This window comes from Pelodiscus sinensis, chromosome 7 (assembly GCF_049634645.1).
Source record: "Pelodiscus sinensis isolate JC-2024 chromosome 7, ASM4963464v1, whole genome shotgun sequence".
Lineage (NCBI taxonomy): Eukaryota > Metazoa > Chordata > Testudines > Trionychidae > Pelodiscus > Pelodiscus sinensis.
In genome coordinates, this window is record NC_134717.1 from 22,518,804 (window position 1) to 22,536,767 (window position 17,964).

Consider the following 17,964-nt stretch of genomic DNA (forward strand, 5'->3'; position numbering starts at 1 on the left):
GGGAACAGTGCATTTCTTTTTAATTACATGAGAAGGAAACCATACTCCCCAAATCTGTGCATGGATGGAATCCTCTACACAAGGATAGCTGTTCCCCCATCTGAAAAGTTGGGTGGTCAGCTACCTCCGTGGCATGATTTATTTCCCAAGTATGGTGACTGACTAAGCTTGGGGTGGAGAATAGAGTAGCCCTATGTGGCCCCCATGTTCAACCCTCCAATATGTCTCAGGAAAATAAAATGTCTGATGATTTATCTTTTCTGTGACTCTCTTTGTGGTGGGGATCAGGATGGTTAAAAATAGCTGAAAACATATACTTAGAAGCGTGGCTACAGTAGACTCGCATTTCCAGTGAGCAATGATTAGGAAGCATGTGCAATGGGTCAAGAGGACTGTTTCACTTGGAGTATGTCTATATTGCATTCCTCCTTTGAGAGAGGAATGCAAATGCAGACAAACAAAATTGCAAATGAAGCACGGATTTGAATTTCCCATGGTTCATTTGCATAACCGAGGCCTTAAACGGGTTATTTTGAAAGAAGGGCTTTTTCTCAAAATAACCACGTCTAAACAGAGGTTTTTATCTCAAAATAGGATATTTCGAAAAAGCGTCTGGCCACGATTACGCAAATGAAGCATGGGGAATTCAAATCCGCCTTTCATTTGCAATTTTTTGTTTGTCTGCATTTACATTCCTCTCTCGAAGGAGGAATGCAACGTATTCATACCCAGAATTAGGGTTTCCTATCACTTGTCTGACACTTGTTTCCCATCACTTGTCTGACATTCTATGAAATACAGTGGGCGAATCTCTGCAAAAGGAACATTTCTGAATTTCCAGACAGGCAAGTGTCCATTAATTCACAATTTAAAATAATTTCTGTCCATTCAGAGGGAAATGCTGGGTGTGTAGATACCAGACGACATCCAGTATACAAAACTATTACAGGACTAAAACCGCTGTAATGTAACTAACAAGTCATATTTCCATGCAGGCTGTCTTTATCCCAGCATTCAAGACATTCTAAGGGCATGTCTGCACTCGGAAATTATTTCAAAATAACTTATTTCAAAATAATAGCTCCAAAATAATAATTTTGAAATAGTGTGTCCATGGAAGCCTTAAAACTAGTCCGAGGCAGGATCAATCAGTGTGGCTGTGCTAACTCAACTTAGCATTCTAAGAAGCACTAGTGAGTAATTAGTTTGATTGAGTCTGGGGAGTAGTTATTTCGAAATAGCAGCAGTCAAGCATCCACACTATCACTATTTCAAAATAGTTATTTCAAAATAAGTGTTATTCCCCATGGAAAGCAGGGGTTATTATTTCAAAATAACCAGCCCCTTATTTTGAAATAATGGGCTTGGCAGTGAGGGCATTCCACTTGTTATTTTGAAATGAGGGGAATTATTTCGAAATAACTCCCTAGTGTAGACCAGGGCTCAGGAGTAAACTGTGAAACGAGCCTATAGTTATGTCAGGGGTTCATTTTTTTGCCATCCCCATATATTAATAGTTTACTGGGTTATGAGGAATTGTTGGAGCCTCAGCTTGAAGTAATAGATATTCCATGTCCTGGCCTATGGTCTCTCTCTTGAAGAAAGGATTATTTTCTCCCCGTCCCATGCAGATACCCATACAGCATAGATGAGCTACTCAAATTTCAGCCGATAAGCCCTGTAACACTAAGTTCATGGTTCTTTGCTAATATTTCTTTTACAGAAACTTTCTGATGCATGTGCTTAGGGATATCTCCAGCCATGTTGTCTAGGGCAATGATCTCATATCTTGTGTATACTGTGGTTGGAAGGATGGTCTTGGGACTTAAGCACAAGACTGGCTCCTGGACTTGGGTTTTATTCCTGTCTATGAATTTGGGAAAGTCATTTAACTGTGCTGTGCCTCAGTTTCACAGTCTGTAAATTTGGGTTAATATTACCTGACTCTCAGGATGGCTATCAAGGTTAATTCATTTATGTTTGTAAAGTACTTTGAGATTTTCAGAATTGAAAGTACAGTATTAAGTACAAATGATCTTCCTTTAATGGGGGACTGCTTTGTATTGGACTGAGAGCTCCAAAGAAATGGCAATAGCTGCACATATGATTCACTAAATGACCACATTCCTGATGAGCTCTGGACTGCTCTTTCCAGCCTCTGCAGTTTCAGAGGAGAGTTTGTGCCATCTTTTGCTGCCACTTCTTCCCACTAGTCACCCCAGTGGACTTTTCACTTCACTGTTAGGTGCCAAGTTTTGCTCTGGTCTGCTTTGAAACAGGCCTTAAATATGTATCAGATGAGCAGGTTCACTTTCACATAAGTGCACTTATAAGTTTATTTGGATTTTTGTTCTTTCATATATATTTCTCTCAACTTCCCTGGAGCTTCCAAGACACTTTTATAGAGTGTATTTCATCAGCATCTTTAAAATTGCCTGCACCTTATTAAATGCGACTCTAACAAATGCAGAAAGCAAAGCAACCGGTGAATAGAAATGTGTATATTTCAATAGAAATACAGGTATTTTAAAGAATATCTTGGAGGTCATATAAAAATGCCCTTGTGGTTGTCTTGAACTAGTGCAGTGGTTACCAAACTAAGGTCCAGGCTAACAATGGCCTGTAGAAGCCAGATCATATAGGCTCCTTCCCCTGGATTTCAACTCCAAAATTGCACCAAAGATCGTTAAAAATATGCTCCCTGTAAGCCATAGATGCAGTTACCACAAGAACGTTACTCAATTATCAATGAAAGGGAAGTAAGTATATGGGATACTCCCTACAGCTGTTATTCATGCTCTGATAAGGTTTGGGAAGCTCTGAAATGCATTCATATATGCTTTGTAATTTACAAGTCAGGTAAAGAAGGGGGCACTGCTGGAATACAGTGAATTAATTCTAGGGTGCATTTCTTAGTTTCACTGTAATGATTATTATAATTACATGTTTTTCTTGAGGTGTGTAAACACCTTTCTAGCAATGTTTCCTCTAATCTTGTCCATCTCTGTGCAAACTTTTCCCATTCATTTAAGGAATAAATTTTGTTATGTGTACCAAGGCATGTGTACCACTAGGAGAAACACAGCCCTGGCTCTAGGTGCTCTGCTAATCAGCTGGGCAGCACTGGAATCTCTCTTGAGCAGCTACACAAGTGCACAGTTTATAGGGAACACTGCTTTCTAGTTTAAAATCATTAGAACAGACTATATAGCCCCACAGTCAACAGGCTTACCACTCCTCATGTAACTTTACAGAACAACATCTAATAGCAATCCCTAAGCAGCCCATGACTAACATGTAGGAATGTTCCATACTTTGTTTTTTCTGCTGTGCTGACATCATGAAGTGTATGTCACCTATTACATCTTTACATTGGGATGATCCTCCCTTAACCAGGTACACTGGCTTTATAGCTAGTCTATTGTGTGGTGAAATGCAAAATAGCCACACAATGCAAGAGGATCTTGTACTTTAAATGACATCTCAAAGGTGACATCTCAGTCAATGCCAGAGAGACAACCCAGGAGTCCTGATTCCCAGTCATTTGCTCTAATCAATGGATGCCACTCCTGCCCAAAATAACATCGTGCTCTGCAAGTTATTTCTTTCTTTTAGGTATCTGTTATTGACAATACCAGCAATTTGTTTAAGGTATGTCAACACTTACTTGCCAGAATGCATCCCTTGAAAACAGGATATGCAGAGTGAAAGGATTTCATGACATTTTTAAATAAGTGGAGTAATAGGCAAACTGGAGACTGGCAGCTCAAGCTAGAGCGCTTCATACTTTTGCAGAGGTGTCTTTCATTTTTCCCTGTCCCTATGTTTATTTTAGCTATGCCTGATACAGAGATAGTATGTTAGAATGTGTTAATATCGAACCATTTACACTTGTTAGCTATACAGCATTTAGGGCAATGATCATAAATTGTTCAATCACAAGGTGCAGTCAAAGCTAGCATTTTTTACTGATGTCTTTTCTCGAGGGTGCTGGAAATTTGATTGTTCAAAGTGCAAGTATGGTTTAGCAATCCTTTCCAAGAATCATTTATCAGAAATCATAAGGATGTAATATATAAAAGTGGGATAGGAAACCTTCACATTAAATGGGATTTACCAGCCAAAGCCTTTGGAACTGCTTTCCTGTGAATGATTGGAATGGAGCAGAACAAAGTCAATTACTGACTGTAATTAAGAAGTGGATGCATTTAAACTGTAGAGAGCAGTAGCAGTCTTCTTGAAATTGCCTACTTACTCTGAAGATTAGTATGAAGAAAGAGAGAAAAGGACTTGAACTATATCTTACTGAGAGTATATTTTGAATGAATTCTCTTCCTGCAATTCTGTGATCTATTTTACTGATTTATTCATAAATCACCCATTTATATATGATTATTACAATAACACATTCAGACACAGAAACTTTCAAAATATATATTTGCTTTAGTCTTGTTAGCAATGAAGTATCTCTTTTGCATATCATACGGTACAATGTTTATCCAATGCTAAAATACTTGTATTTCAATAAAGCCTGGATTTACTGAACAGAAGACTGAACTGTGTTCTGTCCTTCTCAAGCCTTGAAAATACAGTAAATCTAATTATGTGTGTTGCTCTTACTTTGAAAATGTTATTCCTTTTTATAATTTTAATAATGGTTTGTTTATACTGGAAGAGATGTATTAGATTGGATTGTCCTCTCTGTTTGGTCTAGTTCATTTCTGCATGTGTATGTTAATAAATTGTGATGTCATGTCATTTATAACCCAAAAACTTTCCGTGTAACCCAGGAAAAGAATCAGAGATCCAATTACCTTCAGTTGGATTTTGAATTGTGCCGTTACTTAAAAAAGAGGTGGAGTTTACTTTTTTGGTTCACAAGAGGGATAACAACACTGCACCTTGGAAATCAAGTATCTACATGATAGTGATTATGCTAGGGCTTAACATAATCAGTTATGGAACGATGGGTTCCTTTATGCAAGGGGTTCTGAGTTTTCCTCAGTCTTTCTGAAGGTTTGTCATCTCCTTCCTGCTCACAATAGAATGGGAAGTAGGTCCACTCCTGCTGCCCAAGATTTTCATGAATCTGCTGGACTCTGGAGATCTACATCTGCAAAGAAGCTCCACATTCTCTAGCTTCCTGACAGAATGATTTCATTGCTCCTGTGCTTCCAGGAGTGTACTTAGCTCCTGCTGAGCCTGGAACCAACTCTTAGGGTATGTCTAAACTGCAGACTTTTTTTTCTAAAAAACTGCTATTTTTCTGAAAAAACTCCAATTACATCCACACTGCAATCACGTTCTTTCGAAAAAAAATCGAAACAACAGAGGTTTTTTTCCAACATTGGTAAACCTCTTTCTATGAGGAAGAAGCCTTTTTCTGAAAGATTTTTTTTGGAAAAAGGGGTGTGAGGACAGGGAAGAGGGAGTTTGTTTGGAAGAAGAGGAAAGAGGAAAAAGCACAGGTGCTCACTCGCATGTACATGGTTCTCTGCATCTTCCTTGCACTGTTCCTCTGTGTGAAGACATGGGCATCCTCTGTTTCTCCAAATATAAATAATTACTATAACATTTCAGAAAAAGTTCAGAATGAGAGAAAAAAACTGTGCATGTTTATGCCAAATTCAGTGTGGATTCTATCTTTCGAAAAAACAGATTGCTTTTGTATGCACTTTGGCATTGTGGACGCTCTCTTTCAGAACAAGTTTTTCTGGAAGATTTCTTCCAGAAAAGCTTCTTACGAAAGAAGCCTGCAGTCTAGACATAGCCTTAAAGGGGTTTTCTAAAAACAGAGTCACAGAAGAGTTAATAAAGACGTAAGCAACATTACCTTGTTGCTACCTTTTCTAGTATCATGGCAGTGGGACAAAGAGATGGAGAAATTATGTGGGCTGATATCATTGGGACTCATGTAGTCATAAGGTCTGTACTTATGGATATCACTCCAACATTAAGCACTCGAAGGCTATGTCTAGATTGCAAGCCTCTTTCGAAAGAGGCTCTTTCGAAAGATACTTTCGAAAGAGCCTCTTTCGAAAGAGAGCGTCTAGACTGCATGCGGAACTTTCGAAAGAGCAAGTCGCTTTTTCGAAAGAAAGCACCTAGTGAGTCTGGATGCTCTCTTTCGAAGAAGCCCTATTTACATTCAAGAACGCCTTCTTTCAAAAGAAGCACTTTCGAAAGAAGGCGTTCTTCCTCGTGAAATGAAGTTTACCGCCGTCGAAAGAAAAGCCGCGTTCTTTCGATTTAATTTCGAAAGAACGTGGCTGCAGTCTAGACACAGGTGAAGTTTTTTCGGAAAAAGGCTACTTTTCCCGAAAAAACCCCTGAGTCTGGACACAGCCCAAGTGTGGTCAGATTAATAGCATAACAGGTTAGGTGGTAATGACACTTGCCTGTTGCACCTTGATTAGACAGTAATACCACACAGTGTCCGTTTAAGTGAAAATCCAAGTCCAAATGTTGCTAACCTTACAATATTTTTATTCACTCCTTACTTGTAAAAGGCATGAGTAAAAGCCTCAGAATTTGGTTCCCCCAGTAACAATGTTTGGAGCATGTGTGAATGAATGGCCAAATGTATAGCTCACCTGCATGTATCTGGTTCTCAGCATCTTCCTTGTGCTGTCCCTCTGTGTGATGACATGGCCGTTCTCTGATTCTCCAAATATAAATAATTACTATAACACTTCAGAAAAAATTCAGACTGAGAGAAAAAAAGTGTGCATATTTACACCAAATATTGCCAGCTACATTAGATAGTGGAGCTGCATGTCAGGGGAATTAATATTCTTTTGATAAATATTCCCAGTGTGGGGGTCAGAAATGTAAATTGACTTGTATTCAAATAAACTATTTTTCTTGGTAAATGGGCTCCTAATTACTTTGCTATAGATATCTATGTGTTTTTTAAAAAGAAATAACACCCATGTTAATTTGACTGAAGTGTTCAGAAAGAGGCATGCTAGCAGAGTTGAAACAGCAACTGAAAATGACAGGAAATTCACAATTAATTCTAACACATGCATGTACATTTTTTTCTAGAATGCTTTGACTTAAATTTGAACCGTCTGTCTTAACTCTGAATTCCCTGGCTTTTCTTAGCTTGTGTCATATTCACATTGTTTTGGTACTCTTTGTATTTAATATTTATATTACCGAGACAATAAGTCATTTGTTGTGACACAGACTAACAGTTTTCAGAAAGAGGTTCAAAACTGCTTGGTAACTCCCAGTTCTCTAAGAGATAATTACTGACACAAAAAGAAAACATTTAGTGTGTGAGAGAGTATATATTAATAAAATTAAAATAAAATGATCTATTTTGGGTGGTTCTCTTACCTGTCATTTCTTCCACCCTTCCCCCAACCAGATCACAACGGCATCAGGAAATGAGTTCCTGCTTCAGTCAGATATTGACTTCATCATATTGGATTGGTTCCACGCTATCAAAAATGCAATTGACAGATTGGTATGTATTTGTTTTGGCTGTTACCTTTATTAATTAAGATGTAGTAATTTAAACTTCATTTGCTTAGGCATCTATACCGGTTTTAGACAGGAGAAAGCTAGCTAGCTTGTGAAACATTCCTTTATTTGAAGTATATATAAATATATATGCATATCTTGTAAAAAAAAGGCAGATAAGCAAGTTTGTAGAGCTAAAAAGTCATTTTATTCCCATCTTTAAAACAGAATGCTGCATTTATTTCTCTGAAATAACAAGGGCATTGGTTTACTGTGGGTTGTAAAAAGCACACAAGAGCTTAATAACTAATGAATTTTTACATTTTTTGTTTATGTGACCTACAGTATATAATCTTCAATAGAACTATTAATACATTTGAGCCTTTTATGCATTTTCATATTACTTATTCACAAGAATAGCACTATCAAATAATATTCCTTTGTAACTGATTGCTCTTATTCTCCCAGGAAGGCATGGGTTTTTCTTCTAGAAATAAGCAGAGCTGTATTTTATGAAAACCATTTTTAATTACCGAACCCAATTCATCCATATTTTTTTTCTTTTTCCAATGCTAAGTACAAATTCCGAATCCTTTTTTTCTCACTATGCCTGATTCAATAACAGATATTTTTTACAAATTTCTACAAAAATATACTGAATTTTCCAGGGAATTTTGCTGAAATTGAGTGGATACCACCTGAAACTGTGGTCTATGTGACATGTCAGAAAGGATTAATTTGTACATGGCCACAGCTTCTTTAAAGGGTTATAGGCAATGTAATATATGCAAGCTATAATCAGCCAAAGGGAGTTCGATATGAGAATTTTTGTATGTTGAATTTCATTGGTCAAATGTACTATTACTTGTTATCCTACTGGAGAGTTCTGGGTGGAGTTTCTATAGAAACTCCTTCTTGCTTATGTTATTCTGTCATGCTCCTTTCAATTCAGTTTCCGTTCTTTTAATATGCCTCTAAAGGAAAAATCCCGGCTTTAAGGGCCTGAGCCTCTTTGGAAGGGAGCACAAAGAAACAAACCAGTAGCAGCTGGGCACATAAGGGCAGATGCTCAGCTGATGTAAATTATCATCATCAGTGAAAATATGACAGTTTATACCAGTTGAGTGTCTGCCCCCATGTTATCTATGCAAATCAGTGACATATGCATGTTGTCAAGTCACTGTGGACTGCTGATTATACACAGATGCAGCAACTATAACTATCTTCTTCTTGGTGTATGTGCAATGTGCCTTAATTGGCACACAGGCCCTCCAATATGGGGATGGGGGGGGGGAAGGGATAGTTGATGCAACAGTGGCTGGAGCTCCAAGCCCTTAAAATCGCCGCTGGAGCACTGAGCCATGCACTCCATGTGGCTCTGAAGACTTTGAGGGGTGGAGGAGAGAACTGTGCTCCAGGTGATGCTGAGAGCTGGAGGGAAAAGGGGCAGTGTAATCCAGGCATCATGGAGGGCTGGCTGTCCCCAGCCCCGGTCATTCCGTCTGAGGCCCTGTCCCTTCTGGAAACACACAGATGCCCTCCACCACCTTGCCCTGAGGCCAGTAGAAGCTGTGGGTACCCCTGCTGGCACATGACCATGATTCATCACTGAATTTGCTCTGCTGGTTGGATCATTAGCTTCCTCAGCTCAGGCCAGGTACTGACAGGAATAGCACCATGATTTCTGATCCATGCATTCCTCTTCCCCTAGATGCAATGTGTACTTTTATTTAAAAATGTATCTGAGCTTGCATTTTGCACTCCCTTGGGGAATGTTAAGTATCGTCATCTTCAATAGCACTACCCCTCTTGTATGAAACCAGTCCCATTCTGGTTGCCTTCCATATGGGTGAAGAAGTGCAAGAGGGGAGATCACTGAGTCCTCTCCTTCTCTCCACCTCCAGAATGCTTTCAAACAGAAACCTTAGTGGTATCTGAACCTCAACAATTATTTGTAATTTTCTAAGAGGAAGGCAGAGTGTTTTAAACATACTTCCTCTGTACAATAATTCAAAAACACCCTTTGGACACACATACAATGGGGAAGTCATTTCAGTCACCAACATAAAAAAATTAGGCTTTTTGTTTTCCAATTTAGCATCTGAAATTTATTTGAGAAATTAAAACCAACTGTAAGGGTTATAAAACAGCAGTCTTATGGTGAACAGGTTTTGTATTACACTTTCCTTAACTTAAATATTCATTATATCATCTGGTATAAATGTCTATGCATTTCTGATTCTATGAGTGTTCTGTAATTTTGTACTTAATTGTACCATATAATAACTGTATATTTTGAAAAATCATTATTTCCAGCCAAAAGAGCAGAGTTGTGCACCAAGAAATCTGGAGTTCAAACTTCAAAGATCCTCTAGCAGTGAATTACTGAACAGCTTAAGTACTGAGTCCAAAGAACCAAAGTCTGAACACAGAAGATCTTTAAGTAAGTTTTTAAATTAAATAACTGTTTATATAAGGTAATTTTGATTATATGAAAAATTTAATAAAAATAGGAACTTAATACTTGGGCTTATTTTTGCCCTTGTTAGGTAAATAATTTACATCTAAGCAAAGGACAATTTTTATCTGTGGGTATCTGAGTTGGGGAGACATTGTCTTTTAATCTAACTAAATTCCACAAGCAAAGACATGAGTCCAAAGTGTTTATTTTAAAAGTAAGACACATGGATCATATGCTAACATTCAGTCACAATGGTTTTATTTCTATTTCAGTAAAATAACTAATTTTGATAATTTTGTCTGATGTTTGTTCACTTGAGTTGTGTACAGAAAAATGGCAGATCCTTTGCATCAGACAACCAGAAACTAAGTTTCAGAAATCTAAAGTTTTATTTAATTTGCGTAGGGTGATTCTAAAGGAAAATTCTCTGCAACAAGTAATGATTTATTCCACCCCCGATAAACTTTCTTTTTAAAATTGCATTGAGATGTTAAGAATTTTGTAAAGACTAAAGGCACAGCTTTTTCATGGCTTCCTGATACCATACACACCCTCAGGTTTAGTATTGCTTCCCTTTTTTTATATATGAGATGGACATACAGATTCTGGAATAAACTCAGATTTCCATATACCTTGAAATATGCACACAATGGTAGATCTCTACAGGAATCTGCCTGTACACAGCTCTTTACAGGATTACCATATTAAAACCCAAAGTTATACAAGACTTAGAAGTAGCACAGCAAGATGGATGGATGATTCATTCTCCTTAGTAAATGGGCGCTAACATAGGTAACGATTATAAGAATGGCACATGTATATACAAAATTAAATTCAGTTAACTCCCTCCTTTTGAAACCTTAGCCATATTTGGTTTCTGTAGCTTGTCCAGTTGAATAGATTTTTTTTTTTTGTTAATAGACTGTAAAGCAGCTTTGTTTGTAGCATGTAAAAATGTGTGTATAAATCCTTGTGTTTTAAATTATATTTTCTGCTATAAGTTTTTTTTTAAACAGGCTCAACAAGCAGTGAAAAACCCTACGGGCCTGATCCTATTTTAGCTAAAATTTATGGCAAAGTGCCTTGCAACTGCCTCACTATTTGCTGACCTTTTTTGTTTTCATGGTATCACAATTCTTATATTTCACTCAACAATGATTTAGGAGACAGAACAGAAGAACGTGATCACCGTCACTGACATAAACTTAGTCCACATTTCTTTTCTAACCTTAGAGAATTGTTAGTGGCCTCTTTCTTGTTAAAAGCTATTTAAACGGTTTTCAAAATTAAAAATATATGTTGTGAAACCTCTCTTTAAATACAGTAGACAAGATTGCTTGAAATATGTATCTGGATTTTTTTTTTTTGTCCCATGACATTAAGTAATTATGTAGAATTAGAAAAATCATAGTATTCACTTACTTATTAGTAGTCTAAGCACAAACTGTATTGTCAGTTTTCTGCCTTTGGCTTTCTGTGCCCTTAATGTTCACACAAGTATCGTCGCCAGAATTATCGGCAGCTAGAGCCAAAATTGCTTTAAAAAGGCATGAGAACTGGTAATGACACATTGTTAGCAGTTAACAGGTGGTCGTTTCATTGTCCAGTTTGACTGCAGAGCACAGAGAAGATATGTGCAATATCTGCATTAGGCACATTTATAAAGTTATTACAAAGTTTAAACAGTTATCATCTTTGTGTTACTTCCATTTTATTGATGATTGCCAGCAAAGTCAAATTAAAAAAAAATTAAGTATGTTTATTTCTCAGCCTGACAAAAACCAAAAAATTAAAAGCTTAGGCAAACTCTTCGTAGGGAATAAAGGCAATTGGTATGAATTAAAATGCCACTGACATCTCCTGCAAAACTTTAATTACTATAAAGAGACAATTCATATTTTTCTTTACATTTTAAATGAAATGCTGGTAAAAAAAAAGTGTCAAAGGTCTGGAACTAGATGTTGAAAGTTCCTGTGTATTGACTGAGCAAGTACCGGGGGGTGGAGGGGGAACGACGATTATCCCAGGTTTCAGCTCAAATTGTCTCAAACAGTTCGTGCCTTAGGGTATGTCTACACTACAGCGCTATTTCGAATTAACTTAATTTGAAATAGTTAATTCAAAATAAGCTATTTAGAAATAATGCATCTATACACAAAAACTATTTCAAAATAGTGTTTTGCTATTTCAAAATAGCATGTCCACACTGAGTGGACCCTGAAATAAAGTTAAGGCTGGCTGGAACCAATGCCGGCAGGGCATCAGGTTAGGACTTAGTGTGTGGGGCTTCTGCCTGAGGCTAACTGAGCTTCATGCTTAAAGGGACCCTAATCCCACCCCGGACAGACAGTTCTCAGGGTTCCCTGATTGCTTGTCTACCTTGATGAGGGACAGCAAAGCAGTCCTATCTTGGAGTGCCCTGAGTGCCCAAACTTGGGACATCACAACACTCAGCCACATGGAGCCAGAGCTGCCCCTGGGCATACTGGTGCGTCTCATGGATCGCCGCCATCAGCCCGGCTGCACTTGCTGCAGGCTGCCATCCGGGGGGTCCATTGGGCAGCTCTCAGGATCCAGGAGGCCCTGAGGGAAAGCGTCCACGCAGAGGAGCCCTCAGAACCTCCCCGGTCTTCCCCACCGGGGGCTCATGGCCCATTCCTCCTTCACATCCTTCCACTTACTCCTCACTAGCCCCCCTTCCTGATGTCAAATAAAAGATATGTTCAAAAATAGAAACTGGGTTTATTGAACAAAACTCTTCAATAAACCTCTGGGGAGACTAGGAAAAAGAGGTGGGAGAGGGGAAGAGAGAGGGTAGGAGAGGGGAGGGGGAAACCTGGGAGGAAGGAGTTAAAAGGGGGAAGCAAGAGGAAGAAGGGGGAGGGGAAGGTCAGGGCTCAGGTTTGGGGGGTCTCACCAGACCAACTTGATTTTCATGCAAACCTGCTCCTGAGTTTACATGTGGCCTTTGGTGGCCAGGCTGGCAGTTATCCTGCCATGGATGGCCACATTCGTCCATCTAGTGCGGAGATCATGGATGTTGGGGGCATTCCCCCAAACCTGAATTAGGTCCATGATCTCCACCCTGGACCAGAAAGGCGCCTGCCTTCTCCCACCCCTGTCTGGCTCCTGGGAGCTAGTAGACTGCTCCTGGAGAGCGGTGCAGGGCTGGCTGCCAGTGGCTTGCTGGCTCATGTTTTGGGGCCACTGGATTGGGGCCACTGCTGGCTCTGGGCTGGCAGGCTTGGAGCTCACACAGGCACTGTGGCGAGGGTCTACCCCTTTAATGGCTCGGGGCTGGGGGAGAGGAGAGTAAATTTTCCTGGTTGTGTACAGAGTGGCCACCAGGGCTCCCTAGGATGGGCTGAAGGCCCCCTATTTCGAATTAAGGGTCTACGCAGCACTTAATTTAAAATAGCTATATCGAATTCGGTGTTACTCCTCATAGAATGAAGTTTACCAAATTTGAATTAAGGGCTCTGCTATTTTGAATTAAATTAAATTTGAAATAACCTTTTGCATGTATAGACGCTATTAAAGTTAATTTGAAATAGCGGCTGTTATTTCAAATTAACTTTGCAGTGTAGACATATTCTTAGTTCATATCTGCAGAGACCTCTAGATGATGAGTAGTGAGTGTTAGGTTTCTATACTCATTTAATTCTTGGTGTGTCTGTGGAAATTCCTTGAAATGGCAGCAAGTAGCACAATTACTGCGGATGGTTTTTGAGACTTGGACACCAATTCCAATTCGGAAAACCAGCAAACTTAGTTTACACTGTCCCCAGAATATTGGTCAGCTCAGAGATACAGACTTTCAGTCACCACTAACCTGGTCTGAATTAATTCTAATGACCTAGAATCTATTTTTTTTTGAAGGCCAGGTGGTAGCTTCCCAGGGCTGGCTGAGGTAGTGAGGGCTGCACTGCCTAGGCCGCAGATACCTGGGGCTGGCTGTGGCAGGGATCATGCTGCCCAGGGAACGAATCCCCAGAACTGGCCATGGTGGGGCTCTCACCTGCCCAAATGGCAGGTGGAAACCTTAGCTCCACTTCTGTCACCTGCTGCTGTAATGTGGTTATAGCTGTCCTGCGCCCTTATACTTATTACACAGTATAACTGTCCCTGCTACAAGCCCATTCCCTTTCTGTGTTATAAAGAACAGTCACATTCCAAGAACATCTTATCATTTTGGCTTAACCTTGCTTTAAGCTATGATAAGAAGAAGCTGTGCACCAAATCTGGTGGTCCTAGCTCTTACTGTTTAAAAGGAGTTATTGAACGAACAGACAGATGGACAGACAGACAGATTTGCTTAGTCACACACTGACATACTTTCTCAAATATGTAGTAGGCTACTTACATGGTAGGGTATCCTCTTGCCCTGTGTCAATCGTAATAGGAGAGCTCAGCCCACTTGGAGTACTTTTTGTATTAAAGCAGAATCCTTCCCTCTGGGAGCCTGCACCTTTGATGCAAGAAATGTATCTAGCAGTACCATTCTTTACTCTACTGCCTGAGTAAATCAGTGGACTGTTTCATAATCTTCTGATGATCATTCAGATCTTAGCCTTTCTTGGTATTGTCACCAGTGAAGCTAATTAAATTACAGCAGTAATAGTGCTTTTTGTGATGTGGACAACTGTTCACTAAGAAATGGCCTGTGATCTTCAAATTTATTTTTTACACTGGCACTGAATAGCCATTTTATGGTAAGAATTTATATTCCCCACTAATCCGGATTGGATTTGGACTGCCAGTGCTTTAGATACCCATCTAGCTAGATCTATAATTTACTACTATTCTTTTAAATAGTCAAGTTCTCTAAAAAGCTGAGATTTTGTTTTGTGTTTTGCCAGATATAAGTACTAGGGCTGTCAATTGACCTGCATTAATGTCTGCAATTAATGCAGGACAGGATTAACGCATTATTTTTTTAACATGTTCATAGCATGCATTAATGCTACACTGCCCCTTTGAAGTGCCGCTCCGGAGCTTCAAAGGGGCCTTGCAATAGCAGAGCTGGGGATCAGCTGGAGTCTCAGGCTCCTAATGCGCTGCCTCTTGGAAATGCCAAAGCAGCGCTTTCAAGGGGCAGCGCTTCATGGAGCCCGGGGTCAGCTGGAGACTCCAGCTGATCCTGGGCTCCATGCAGCACCCTCCCTCACTGAAATGCCGCCATGGCATTTCAAAGGGGAGATGCACGCAATTAATCGTGATTAAATTTTTTAATCACTTGAGAGCCCTATTAAATAATAATCTTTTGTCCATAGCCAATTTTTTCTCTGTAATAGGTTTACAATTTTTGTATTGCATATGGAGGGTAGTAGTTTTTGCATTTTAGTCTGTATCTCACGCTTTTTTCCCACTCCTTAGTGACCTCTTGTGAATGAGACAGGGCTTGAATAGCTAGAAGCTTCTCTATTGATTGTAGGCTGTGATCCATTTTTTTCTTCCCTTTTCCAAATGGAAACAAACGGCTTCTCAGTAGGAAGAGTGCCCTTTGGCTACTATATCAATCTGAGGGCTGCTCTTGTCAAAATGCACAGTCACAAGCTTGATAATGCAGTACATTCCAAAAGCACTATATTTCCAACCTGTTCTCCATCATTCCCTTATGGCGTCACATTTACTCAGTTTATCACATACTTATTAATATTTTACATCTCTGTGAAAGTGATGGAATTGTATTTTCATTACAAAAGCAACAAGAATAAATACTAATTGTTGTCAGTTATTTCCTTATGCAGTGGGAACAGTAATCTGTTCCTCAGTTTTAGGTTGCCAAGGCAAAATAATTAAATATTTTAATTTTGTAGGTTTTTTTTTTAAAAAAGTGATATAAGACAAACACAATTTGATCTCCATGTTTGTGCTGCATAAGAACTAATACTGGCTGAACTGATAAGATTGCATTATTTTTATTATTTCTACTTGTAATTTTCCCTTATAATTAAAAATGTCCTTTTTTTGGTAAGCATATTGTACCTTCCTTAAAACTCAGGCATTACTCATGTAGTAACTCTGGATATTTTAAATTTTACTCTATATTTGAGTGCTATAGTCACTTCCACCTATAAAGGCATGCAGGTTCTAAATGAGATGTAAAAATGGAAGTCCACAACATTACTGGTGCATTATTATTAGTATTGTTATTTATTATTATTGTATTACCTTAGTGTTTGGATGCCTCAGTTGAGGATCCAACTGAGGATCCAAACATAAATAAGGCTTCCCTAATCCAATAAGGCATCTCTTATCCAAACATAAATAAGGCATCCCTCATCCCTTACTGAAAGATATAGAAAGTAGAAGAAACAAGTAGCATGGGGTGGAGGGAAATAAGCCTACAATAAAAAGCAGTGCTAGGATTCAATGGTATTCATTAGCATCGGAGTGTGATCCCTTATGTCCTTGACAAATTCCAGTTCAAGTTCTTATAGTTTGACTAGCAAAACATTCTATATTTCATTGGGAATGATGGACCTTTTCATTTCCTCTTCTAAACAACATTGCAGTATTGCACTGCAATTTAAAACATTCACACAGGTCAATTCCAGAAATGGCTGCATTTCAATGGTCAGTGCAGGGTCCATATATTTCTCTCTCTCAATATTATTATACAGAAAAAGAATACGAGTCTTGTTTTTATATGCTAAGAACTTTATGAAATAAAATTATACTTGGGGCTGAAATGTTCATTGTTTGTGTTTCTTCCAAAAAGTAAAATTTAAGTAAATTCCTTTAGCCCTTGTTTTGTTTGTTTTAAAATTTTGTAAGGATAAATAAATTACATATTTCACATTTAGATATTATGCATACATTCATTTATTTCACACAGGTTATTAAAAATAGTAGAATTTTAAAACAGTGTATTTTAACCAATAACCATTTTTCAAGACAGTTGGTAAGGTAAGAGAAAAGCTGTGAATTACTTAAAAAATATCTTTTAACATGCTCAGCTGGAATGAACTAAGAATTTTAGAGAAGCTTACTGAAGCCTTACCCCTTGTTAGCAGCCTGTTGTTCCTTTGTCTTATTTCACCTGACAAAAGCTGATTCAGAGAAAATAAATCTACATGAAGTCGATTCTAAAAATCTCACTCCTGTATGTTGATATCAAAAGGAATGCTGGTACTCACACTACTAAAGGTTGCATGATTGGGCCTACTGATCACCTGGATAGAGCTCCCTTCAAGGCTAGCTGATCAGGACAGAAGCATAAATAATTATATTGTTCTGTCTGTATATTATCGACAGAAATAGGAAGACATTTATTTATTTGAAAAGAAACTTAGAACTTGTGGAATTTTGAAGGATGCACTCTGAACTGCAGAATATTCTCTAAAATTGTGGGTTGGGCTGATCTTTGTCACATCTGTTCCTCCTGTCCTCCATGTAAAAGTTGTTGTGGGTTTGAAGGAATATATTATGTCTCTGAGTGTGTTTTTTACAAAATTACTGAAGGCCAGATTCTACAACCCTTACTAAGGGAGAGCAGCATTTATTCATACATGCGGTCTTTCAGTGGAACCACTCATCAAGCAAAGGGCTACTTATGTGATAAGAGATTGTAGGAGGGGGCTCAATTCCAACCTCAAAGGTTGGAATTCAGACTACCCTATCTTTATTTACTTCAGTGAGGTATTAATTTTATCCCTTTCCCACTCATTTATTTCAGCAAGATATCAGTTTCAAAAGCAAATGGGGATATGTTTTGTTTATTAGATTGTGCGTAGGTCACTTAGTATTATTTTCGATAAAATCAAGGAAATATAATGCAAACTAATGCACACACTAAGGCCATGTCTACACTACCTGTTATGGTTGAGGCAAGTTACAGTCACATACAGACATCTATTATTCTGGTGCATACACCCTTGGCTGCTTGTGTCAGTGTTGCCTATACTCATGCAGCTCAGTATCCTAAATATTGTGTCCCTAAGTAGACATCCATGGTAAGGCACTTCCTGAACCACACCAGGCAAAGCCTCTGGTAATGGAGAAGGGAGCTGGAGTGATGACTCCCAAGC

At 38.7% G+C, this 17,964-nt stretch overlaps 1 protein-coding gene across 4 annotated transcripts in view; it reads left to right on the plus strand.

The window, feature by feature from the left end:
* Positions 1-17,964, plus strand: part of ARHGAP15 (Rho GTPase activating protein 15) — a 491,953-nt gene that overhangs the window by 240,447 nt on the left and 233,542 nt on the right. For all 4 annotated transcript variants that reach the window (XM_075933317.1, XM_075933318.1, XM_025191035.2 and 1 more), the window contains 2 exons: positions 7,376-7,474; positions 9,787-9,913. In XM_075933317.1, the coding sequence (XP_075789432.1) occupies positions 7,376-7,474; positions 9,787-9,913 (226 nt within the window). The remainder of the gene's footprint in view (positions 1-7,375; positions 7,475-9,786; positions 9,914-17,964) is intronic.